Source organism: Rhinatrema bivittatum, chromosome 6 (assembly GCF_901001135.1).
Source record: "Rhinatrema bivittatum chromosome 6, aRhiBiv1.1, whole genome shotgun sequence".
Lineage (NCBI taxonomy): Eukaryota > Metazoa > Chordata > Amphibia > Gymnophiona > Rhinatrematidae > Rhinatrema > Rhinatrema bivittatum.
In genome coordinates, this window is record NC_042620.1 from 295156443 (window position 1) to 295168546 (window position 12104).

At 47.2% G+C, this 12104-nt stretch overlaps 1 protein-coding gene across 1 annotated transcript in view; it reads right to left on the reverse strand.

The window, feature by feature from the left end:
- Positions 1-2270: 2270 nt before the first annotated feature.
- CENPI (centromere protein I) overlaps positions 2271-12104 on the reverse strand; it is a 252860-nt gene continuing 243026 nt past the window's right edge. Inside the window, 4 exon segments of the mRNA XM_029607381.1 lie at positions 2271-3519; positions 4260-4301; positions 4968-5201; positions 5918-5966. Of these exon segments, the coding sequence (XP_029463241.1) occupies positions 3367-3519; positions 4260-4301; positions 4968-5201; positions 5918-5966 (478 nt within the window). The 3' untranslated portion in view covers positions 2271-3366.

A 12104-nucleotide genomic window follows, 5' to 3' on the forward strand; every position in this document is an offset into this window, starting at 1 on the left:
GGGTTACTGGTAAGGGTTAGTCCTGTCCCTAGACTAGTGTTAATATATTCTTTGTCTGAACTCAGTGTTTTCCTGGTGGCTGATGCTGGAATGGTTATCTGTTAATCAGATAAAAATAAATTAAAAATTAAATTAAAAATTAAAAATAAATAAATTTTAATTAAAAATTAAAAATAAATAAATTTAAATTAAAAATTAAATTAAAAAAATTAAAAATAAAATTAAAAATAAAATTAAAAATAGAATTAAAATTAAATTTCATTTTCTTTAGTATAGACAGGTGGATCCACCTTCCGGTTGCTAGCAGGTTGTGCCGTTGACCTCCTGTATGGCTGTGTATCAGGGGTTACTGGTAAGGGTTAGTCCTGTCCCTTGACTAGTTTTAATATATTCTTTGTCTGAACTCTGTTTTCCTGGTGGCTCAGTGCTGGAATGGTTATCTGCTAATCAGATAAAATTAACTAATAAAAAAATAATTAAATTAAATTTAAATTAAAACAGAAATTAAATTTAAAAGGAAAAATAAATCAAATTAAAAATACAAATAAATTAGAAATAAAAATAAAGATAAAATCCAACGTAAGATTTGATGTTAAAATTTCTTCTAAACAGGAAGGGGCAGATTTTCAAAGGGATACACGCTTAACACCCAAAAAACTGTCCCTTCCACCCCCTGCATGCGCTGAACCTATCTTGCATAGGCTTTCGGCGCACGCAAGCCCCAGGACTTACCTAAGTCCCAGGGCTTTCCTGGCGGGGGGCATTCTGGGGCGTGTAGCAGCTGGTGCGTCATCAGGGGGAGTTATAGGGCATGGCCTTGGCCTCCAGAACAGCCCTTGGATGGGAAAATGGCTTGCTGGCAGGCGTAACTTATAAAATAAAGGTATGGGGGAATGGTTTAGATAGGGGAAGGGAGGGAAAAATGGGAGGCCGGAGGGAACGGAGGATGGCTGCACGGCTCAGCACGCGCAGGGTACCAATGTTGCACAGCCTTTTGCTCGCCGACCCTGTATTTTATAACAGGCACGCGGTAGCGTGCGCATGTTATAAATTCGGGAGATTTGTTCGCAGCGGGATGCGCAAACAAATCTACTCCCGCGCGCACCTTTTAAAATCTACCCCAAAATGCAGACAAAATTCAAAAATTAAAAAATTAAAATAAAAAAATACAAATAAATTAACATAAAAAATAAAGATAATAAAATCGGGCATACATGTGTGCGCGCCAGGTAGCACGTGCACATTTGAATCTCTACCCCTATGCGAACAGCTGCTCCTTCGGCTTCCTACACCTGCTGCCTTTCAGCTGTTTAAGAAGCAAAGTCAACCCTGGGAACCAGCTACTGGACCAAGGCACACCTCTAAGGGATCTTGGAAATCACCTCAGGAATTCTCAACTGGGGAGGGACCTTTAGGTATCACTGCAAAAAAGCCGGGCTCAATTTTTTCTCCAATTTAAATGTACAATTTCTTTTTCTAAAAAGCACAGCGATCCCCATAGGGAGAGGGACTATCACCATCTGCTGGAGGCAGAGAAATACTGAAGGCCTGAGATCAGTGCAGGGGTTTATTTAGGGTGATGTCAACTTTGAAATCTGTCTCCATCTGCTTTCGAGGGAGCATAATTCATTGGTCCCGAGTCCTCTGGCTGTATGCTAGGAAAAAACAATTAATAGACACTGGGCTGGATTTTAAAAGCCCTGCGTGCGTAAATCCGGCTGGATTTATGTGTGCAGGGTACTGGCGCGCCTATTTTGCATAGGCCGTCAGCACGCTTATAGCCCCGGGACGCATGTAAGTCCCAGGGCTTCGTAAAAGGGGCGGGAGGGGGCATGTCCGGGGTCAGGGGCAGTTTGGGGCGGGTCCGGGGGGCGTGGTCGAGGCCTCCGGACCAGCCCCCGGGTCGGGTGATGGCGCACCAGCAGCCCGCTGGCACGCGCAGATTTACACCCGCCTTGGGTAGGCGTAAGTCTGCTGACAAAGGTAGGGGTGTTTAGATAGGGCCGGGGGGGGGGGGGGGGGTTAGGTGAGGGGAGGCGGAAGGAAAGTTCCCTCCGAGGCCACTCCGATTTCAGAGTGGCCTCGGAGGGAACAGGCAGCGCGAAGGAGGGAACGTGGTGCGCGAACAAAAGTACGCGCGTGCTGTTTTTTTAAAACGTACCCCACTGTGGGGAAATGTTGATTTTCAGTTGTTGGCTTAGAAATTTAAGGCCCAGAATTCATTTCTAAGAAATGAACACTAAAATGAATAAAAAGACATTTCACAGATCGCCAACTGAAGCAGAATTTTTACATAAAGTACATATATACAAAGTATACAGTTATGTACATACTTACAAGCAAAAAAATAATTCAGAAGCTAGAGCAAGTGAGATAGCAAGCTAACAATGCTGCTAAATAACTTCAACCAGATGGTGCTCATGAATAAAGCAAAAGCTTGTGCTGAGGTTGTTTCATTTACTGGAGAATACTTATACAATCATAAAATGCATATTGCCATAGGAAGTGACAGTGGAACAGTTAATTCCAAGGTCTTTAATGTATCCTGAATGCTGACTCAGTCCATACATAATAGCCATTAAGTGGATCACAGCCCTGGCTCATGTTGCAATCTTCTCAGGATCCTGTGTGTGAATCTATATCATACAATGGGGCTGCCCAGGACCTATAGCTCCATACTGCCTATTACTCAACATAGTACATTGCAATTTAGACTATAAACCTGAATATGCATCCTGCTGCTCAGTGCTCTTTATCAGTCTACAGTAGTTGAACCACCATTTTCTACCTGCTACCCTCTTCACCAATCTAACTGTCCCTCTGCTGCTAGCTGCTTTTCACCTTGATCTATATTGTCACACAGCATTCGATTATGCTTTTCTGTGCCCTTTGCATCACTCTTTCCAGCATTACATTACTGGATCATGCACACTGTATAAGCATCAGTTTGTCCACCTTACTACCGACCCAATTTGCCCTGATTTCAATAACTTGCTGACTCTAGGTATACACCACAGTGTAATCAAGTTGAATCCTTGCTCTTATATCAGACGTGTAATAGTGAAAACAGACATCCCAAATGGCAGTACTCCATTGTCCATGACAACATGATGAGACATACACAGGATTTCTAGCTTACTGCAGCAAATGCTCTTTATGAAGGGAAAGGTTCTCAGCATGCTGCATAACATTCTGCATGACACTAATTTGGTGAACACTTGGCAAAATTTCTTCACATTCGGGTGCTGGAATGTCTGTTACATCAGATTTAAGTTGCCTTGCTCTAATCGTGCTTCTTCAGTCACAATCTGGAGATTCACCTTTTAAATGGCTACTAAAAACTGGACTCAGAACAAACAAGTTGAGTTATTTATGAGAAAAAGCAGCATGAGAGTCCTCTGTGTTCGCCTGAGTTTGTGAAGTGCTGGAAATGCGATTGATGCTGCTTTCAATAAAGACCTTCAGGCCATGCATCCCCTTCTTGTAGAGGTATTCCAGATACCAATTCCACAGCTTGCCCTGTAAGCAAAGAGCCACAGATACCTTGTTTATTACACAGACTGCATATATACTCCACTCCTACACCTACTACATCCACCTCAGAGGTGCCGAGGGTAGAATGGATCACTCCTTGTCTAAAATCACATGCACAAAGAAAGGTAGCTTTCTACAGACATACAGAACAGAATTCAGGCCACAGAATAAAAGGTTTCTTTGGCATTCAATTTTTTAAAAATGGTTCTGATTTTTAACATTAAAATTTTTATTTATTTATTTATTTATATTTATTTTTTTTTTAGTTACTGCCCCCTGGTCTATGCCACATAATTAATATATCTATATGGACCCTCATCAGTAACTCAGATGCAGGCATTATGCAAATACAAAGAACACAGTAGTACAGCAGAGAGATTGGAATCAGGAAAGATTTCAAAACCATGAAGGCTTATAATAAAAAGGTGCATACCATTTATTTAAAAAAAAAGATTGATAATGCAAGAAAAAATATAACAAAATGACTAAAAGGAAACAAAATAAAAATACAACTGAGGAACACACAAGTTGATGTTTGGTTTGTACACGAATACTCTAATACTCTACAACATTGAGACCTTTCCTTTAAGAATCAAATCTGTGATCCTTCCATCAGAGCATTACAACCTTTCACAGTAATGTGTGGTCGTAAGTCTTCTGAAAGACTACTTCTGGCGCCCTTCCCAGATACCCATTCCCCCTGGCTTAAATTCCAAGACAATTACCTTAATTAAGCTGAGACTCAGGGTCTTGCTTTCCATAAATCCCTTAGGAGACAAGAAATTTAAATTAAAAAAAGGTTAGATGAATTTAAATTCTAGGCTTCCGCTCTGAAGACTCAGTTCTGTGAAGGAGCAGTAAGCCAGGAAATGATAAAAAAAAATAAATCCTAAATTACCAACAAATGGATCCAACACAACCAAGGTCAAACATCGAAATGTACCCATTACTAGTAATTGAAATTTACCAAACCATATCAAGTTCCTGAATCAGTAGAGCATCTGCATACAAAATAGAATGCAACACCAACATTTAAAATCTGAAACTAAAGCAGTCCAGCTCCTGAAGGGACAGAAATAAGGAAACCCTTGATGATTCAGGCCTATTACATAACAAAACATTAGTTAACTTGTAATATCTTACTGTTATTTGGAAGCTTGGTTTACATTAGTTCCTCCACCAGTCCAGATGGTAGAGTTGTGCTCAGTTTCCACAGGGTGAGATCAGCTGAGGCTTCCAGGAAAGCACAGTAGCTATGGAAGACATGTGCAGGTCAGGTGGTGCTGCTGTCATTTACTGGAACCTTCAGCTTCATCACCAGTCTCATCCCATGGAAAAACAGAGTACAAATCTATTGTTCAGACTAGCAGAACAATCTCATGGTAGCACAGAGCTGCTGACCCAAAGCTACTTCTAAAGTCTCTCACTGTTACCTGCTGTAGGAAGAAAATGGCATGGCCCATCAGTGCTGGATGATGGACAATATTGAAGCGGTTCCTGTATTTTTCTATTCCAGTTTTCACCAGCACTTCAGCATCCAGAGAGATGCCTTGGGGATGACTATCCTTCTGGAAAGCATGAGATGTCCACAGGCATCCAACCATGGCAGAGACATACTGGTTATACTCTTGGAATGTCTGGCTATTGATGTTTAACCGCATTTTGCACTAAAAAGACATTAAAATTCCATGTTTCACATTTTCTAGACTTCAACATCTATATTTTGCAGATATCTTCCCATATACAGTAAATGCCCAAGATGACATAATACTAAAAATACATTTAAAAGATCCTTCTGTTTCACACTGATGCTTAATGTAACTGCCAACAAGTGACTAAAGCATACAACTGCAAAGTTCAAGTTCAAACCACACATTCAACCATTTACTCATTTCTGAGACATGTACAGAATCCAATGGTTATCTATGCATTTTTTTCATCTTTCATTCTTGCCCCTTGTAAAACTCCATTGAGAAGACTGCACTTTGTTTCTCTCTTTCTAGGATGATCCTCCTCCTCTCTCTAGTCTCAAGGGCAACCAGGGCAGACACCTCATCCTTAGCATAATTACAGCCCGCCCACCTTCCCTCCCTAATCCCAAAACAGATCGGGTGACCCCCAATCTCTTCCGCATTGAGTGACCAGGACAGCTTCCCCCATCCTCCGGCACAACCTGGGTACCTCCCATTTTCCCTTCCCAGTATCAATATGGTCAAATGTTTTTATGCTCCTCTTACATTCCCCTATAAAAGCAGCGTTTACTACTACTAGAAGGAAAAAGCCCCAAAATGCGGCCTCTCAGTTACCCATGCAATTTTGAAAAGCTATGTTTAGAAGGCCAAAATTAACAAAACCATACAACTTAAAATTAAGTTCCTCATACCTTTTTATTCCATTCGTTACCTTTTGCTGCTGTAAGATTTTTCCTATACCTAAAATGAATTATTTGAATGATTAAAATGTAAAACAATACAACTCTGAAGATAAGGACAAATAAATGCATGGTGTGCAAGTTCTGACATTTTGTCTCTGCTACTGAGAAAGACAAGTTCTTTAATAGTGTTAACTACAAAGCTGAAACAAGTGAAAGAAATCACACTTTGCTAAAAGCCCATCTCGGAGCAGGAACACAGTGGGGCGGATTTTCAAAGGCCCGCGCGCCTATTTTGCATAGGCTGCTGGCGTGCGTAAAGCCCCGGGACGCGCGTAAGTCCCGGGGCTTTCGAAAAGGGGAGGGAGGGGGCGTGTCCAGGGGCGTTCCCAAAACGACGTGGCATTTCGGGGGCGTGGCACAGCGCGGGGGCGTGGTCGAGGCATTCGGACCAGCCCCCGGGACCGGAGGACAGAGCGGGGCTGCCGGCGACAGGCGTAACTTTGCCGACAAAGGTAAGGGGGGGGGGGGGGGGGAAGGTGGGGGGAGGGCGAAGAAAAGTTCCCTCCGAGGCCAGTCCGAAATCGGAGCGGCCTCAGAGGGAACAGGCAGGCCGCGCTGGGCTCGGCGCGCGCAGGTTGCACAAATGTGCACCCCCCTTGCGTGCGCCGACCCCGGATTTTATAAGATACGCGCGGCTATGCGCGTATCTTATAAAATCCAGTGTACTTTTGTTCGCGCCTGGTGCACGAACAAAAGCACGTGCTCGCGTAGTTTTTTTAAATCTGCCCCAGTGTGAAGAGCACTTCTTGCACAGCTCAACATTATGCACTGAGGCCCAATAGTACTCTTTAAGCACCTCCTGTCAATTTATTAGCACAGTCAGGGCTCTCACTCTCTCCTGTCCATGGCAAGGGCCATAAAAATCGGGTCCTTGCGTGTAATTGCACGGTCCTTGCAGAATCGCAGGAACCAAGAGTTGGATTGCGGGGTGCACCTCTCCCACATCCTCGCTGATGCCCCCCCATTATCTCCTTTCCCCTCCAACCACCTCTGCTACTAATATTTAGCTGGCAGTAGAAAGCGCAGTTGCTTACCTGTAACAGGTGTTCTCCTAGGACGGCAGGATCTTAGACCTCATATGTGGGTGACATCATCCGATGGGGCCTAGTATGGAAAACTTGTCAAAATTTCTAAAAACTTTGACTGGCAGACTGAGCATGCCCTGCCTGCTGCTATCCGTGCGTCCACGCAAGGTCCCCCTTCAGTCTCGTAGCATAGCAAAAATACGAGCGAGAAAAAAATAACATAACAAACCGAAGGTGAACCCAACATCGTGGGGAGGCGGGTGGGATTCCTGAGGACTAATATCCTGCTGTCCTAGGAGAACACCTGTTACAGGTAAGCAACAGGTGAGGACAAGCAGGATGGTAGTCCTCACATGTGGGTGATTACAGAGCTCAAGACTGCCACATTCAACCAGGGAGACCTACAGTAGCCAAAGAAGGTACCAACGGGCACAACAACTGCGGCGCTGTGGGGAAAAACAAGGGTTGTTCTGGTCCCACAAGAGCATGATCAGACAGTTGGGTTCAGGACTGGAATAGACTGCGCAGAACAGACTGGCCAAAAGCACTGTCCTGATGAATATCCCTGTCAAGGCAATAGTGAGCAGCGAACGTGTGGAGAGAGCTCCAGGTCATGGCTCTGCAGATTTCAGTGACAGGGACCGCACGCAGATGGGCCACTGATGCCACCATAACCCGTATAGAGTGAGCCTTCACCTGCCAGCCAGCTGAAGGCCTGCCTTCTTGTAGCAGAAGGCAATGCAATCCACTAGCCAGTTTGACACGGTTTGCTTCCCAATGACTGCTTGCAGTCTACTGGGGGTCAAAAGACACAAAGAGCTGGGTGGACTGCCTATGGGCCACTGTACGATCCAAGTACAAAGCGAGCGCCCGCTTGCAGTCCAGGGTATGGAGAGCACCTTCCCACGGTGGGAGTGAGGCCTTGGAAAGAAGGTGGGAAGGATGATAGACTGGTTGATGTGGAAAGCAGTCACCACCTTCGGTACAAATTTTGGATATGTAAGCAGCACCACACTATCATGTAAGAATTTCGTGCAGGGAGCATATATTACCAGGGCCTGGATCTCACTGACCCTGCGAGCGGAAGTGATCGCCACCAGGAACATGACTTTCCAGGTGAGGAACTTCAGGTCACAGGACTTAAGAGGCTTGAACGGATGTCACATTAGTCCTGCCAGGACAACCTTGAGATCCCACGGGGTAGCCTGAGGACGAAGCAGGGGCTTTAGTTGGACAAAGCCCCGCATGAAGCATCCGACCAGAGGCTGGACAGAAACAGGTGCACCAGCGACACCCTGGTGGTAAGCGCTGAGGTGCACGTGGACAGGGCTGGTTTGGAGGCCAGACTAATAAATGCCAGAGGTAATCCAGCAAGCGTGGAAGAAGACAGGAGAAAGGATTCAGTCCATGACCACAGCACCAAATGGAGAAATGCTTCCACTTCGAATTGTAAGACTTCCTGGTGGAAGGTTTCCGAGACTCTAGACTGGACACACCATCCGAGAACTGCAAAGGCTGAAGGATCATGCGCTCAACATTCACGCCGTGAGGGCCAGGGCTTGGAGGTTCGGGTGGCGCAGGGTGCCCTGGTTTTATGAGGAGGTCAGGAGCTGTCCCCAGCGGGACAGGAGCGCTCACTGACAGGTCCTGGAGAAGAGGGAACCACACCCGCCTTGGCCAGGAGGGTGTCATTAGGATCATGGTTCCCCCATCCTCTTGCAGTTTCATGAGCAGCGGAATGGGGGGGTACGCATACAGGAGACCCTTTCCCCAGTGGATGGAGAAGGCATCGCGGGCTGAATGGCTCTTCTCCGGTATCAGGGAGCAAAACTTGCTTACCATATGATTGCAAGGGGAAGCGAACAAGTCCATGTCCGGTGTACCCCAATGGCGGAATAAGTCTGCTGCTACCGCAGGGTTCAAGGACCACTCCAGTGGCTGGAAGGACTGACTGAGGCAGTCCGTCAGTGTGTTGAGGTGACCTGCCAAGTAAGAGGCCCATAGATACAACCCTCTGGAGAGGGCTCAATCCCAGACCTGCATCGCCTCCTGGCTGAGGAAGAACGAGCCCGAGCCACCCTGCTTGTTGATGTACTACATCACCACCTGGTTGTCCTTTCTGATGAGGATGACTTTGGAGGACAACCTGTCCAGGAAGGCCCACAAGGCGTAGTGGATCAACTGAAGCTCCAGAAAGTTTATCTGGCAGCAAGCTTCGGCGGCAGTCAAGGCCCTGAGTATGCAGGACATCCGTGTGGGCCCCCCCCACCCCGAGGCATCGGTGGTGAGGGTCATCTGAAGCAGCACGGGCTGAAATGGGAGCCTGGCTTCCATACTGGTGAGGGCTTCCCACCAGGCCAGGGAGAGGCAGAAGGGGTCAGTGACCGCAACTGGAGCCTCCAGATCTTGGGAAGCCTGCCGCCTCTGGGACTGTGAAGCCCACTGAGGGATCCTCATGCGGAGGCGGACAAAAGGGGTCACGTGGACGGAGGCCACCATGTGAAACAGAAACATAGAAATGACGGCAGAGGACGACCAAACGGCCCATCCAGTCTGCCCAGCAAGGTTTTGCACTTTTTTTTCTCTCTCATACTTATGTTACTCTTAGCTCTTAGTAACCTTTTTTATTCTATTTCCCTTCCACCCCCGCCATTAATGTAGAGAGCAGTGTTGGAACTGCATCTAAGTGAAATAGCTTAATTAGTTAGGGGTATTAACCACCGCAATAAGCAAGCTACACCCATGCTTATCTGTTTATCCAGACTATGTAATTCAGTCCTTGTTGCCTGAATATAGATTCACGTTTCTTCATTCCTCCCTGCCGTTGAAGCAGAGAGCCATGCTGGCTATGCTTTGAAAGTGAAGTATGAATCTTGCTCCCCTGCCGTTTAAGTAGAGAGCTATGCTGGATATGCGTGAAGTGTCAAACTTTCTCCCCTGCCGTTGAAGCAGAGCGCTATGCTGGCTTTGCACCGAAAGTGAACTATGAGTCTTGCTCCCCTGCCACTGAAGCAGAGCAGCAGGTGGATCAGTAGACTGACTGGCACCCTCTTGCTGTCGCGAACAAGGGCGGCCAGCGAGAGGGCAACCGCCTGGTCCTGGGCCAGGAAAGCCTTTGCCTGTACAGTGTCCAACCTGGCTCCTATGAATCCCAACATCTGCAGGGTCTGAACCGTAAGGGCCCGCTTGCAAGGCCCTGGAGAGGGTGTCACTCCAGATTAGCCACCACCGTCAAGCATTTGTGAAGACGCGTGGGGCTGATGCCAGTCCAAAGGGCAGCACTTTGTACTGAGAATGTGCCGTCCCCCACCAGGAAATGGAGGAACTTCCTGAGGTTGGGGACAATTGCAATATGGGAATAAGTCTCCTTTAAATTGAGTGAGCAGAGCCAGTCTCTTCTTCGGAGTAGGATCAGCGTGCCCAGAGACCATCTTTAATTTTTCTTTTATGAGAAATTGATTCAATGCCCTGAGGTCAAGGACGGGACGCAAGCCACTGTTCCTTTTCGGAATGAGGAAGCACCTCGAGTAGAAGCTGTGGCCCTGCTGTTCATGGGGAACTGGTTCCACTGCCATCCGCAGCAAGAAGGGCAGAAAGTTCCGCTTGAAAGATGACCTGATGGGCAGATGAACCCCACGTTGGACAAGGGGGAGAAGTCTCTGGGAGCCTGCTGAAATTCAGGTGATAGCCCTGGCAAATGATGGAGAGAATCCAGCAGTTCGAAGTGATTGCTCCCCAATGGTGGGCAAAGTGAAGCAGCCTGCCACCAACCGGGGGATCGACTGCCAGGGGAATGGACATCTGGCTCATGCCCCCTCGCCGCCAGTCAAAACCCTGTGGATGGGGCCTGCTGGGGGGCTGGCTGAGTTTTGGAGCCTGTTGTTGCCAGCCACGGCCCCTGGAACTGGTCAGAGCAGACAGGCATGGGTAGCTGGAGGATAGTATTTCCTCGGCCGGTAAAAAGGCTTGCAAGAGCCCGGCCTGGAGGACTTCCTGGCAGAGGACAGGCCTTCAGAGGGGCTGGCGGAGAGGTGCTGAAGAATATCATGCTGATCTTTCAGCTGCGCCATGACCTCTTTCACCTTATTCCCAAACAGGTTCTTGCCTGTACAGGGGAGATCTGCGAGCCTGTTTTGGACTTCTGGTCGGAGTCCTGAGGCTCGGAGGCAAGCCAACCGCCTGGCACCAACGCCCCCAGTCTCGAACACATCGTAGGTAGACCTCACCTCGTGTCTACCTGCCTCAAGGTCCAGCATGGCAATGCCTGCAAGAGATTCCGGCTGTTGCTGGGTAAGGCCCTCCGCAAAATCTTGGACTTGTTTCCACAGATTACAATTGTACTGGTCATATATAGGTGGTAGGCCACAATGCGGGCCACCAGCATAGCCCCCTGGAACATTTTCCTTCCTATGCCATCGAGCTCCTTGTGCTCACACCCCGGAGGGGCAGAAGCATGTGCTTGGGAGCATCTAGCCTTCTTGAGCTCGGACTCCACAACTGCCGACTGGAGGGAGAGTTGCCGCCATTCAAAGCCCACAGCCTGTTGCACCAGATAGGTAGCATCGGCCTTCCTGTTTACCAGGGACACAGACACCAGGTGTCCCCACATAGGGAGGAGGAGCTCCTTAAAGATGTCGTTGACCAGTACTGCCATGATTTCCTTGGGAGCATCGATGAATTGGAGGGACCTCCAGCATCTTGTGACTGGTATCCTCCTCTGACAGGAGCTGGAAGAGGATGGCCTCTGCCATCGCCCTTATGAAGCTGGCAAAAGGGAAATTGGTTCTTACCTGCTAATTTTTGTTCCTGTAGTACCATTGATCAGTCCAGACTCCTGGGTTTTGCCTCCCTTCCAGCAGATGGAGACAGAGAAAGTTTCAGAGGCTCTGTCTCATAACCTGGTGTGCCACCTGTTACTCTTCAGTATTGATCAGTACCCAAGCCTAACAACTTTGAAACAAACCAAATTGAATTGACACCAAACTCCTTCCCCCGAATGAGCAGAGGAGTGGGAAAATTGAACAAATTGATTAACTGTTTGGCTATTTACTGCAGCACCTATGCCAAACCTCAGCAAAGAGAGAAAAGAATCAGTAATTGAGTGGACTCTC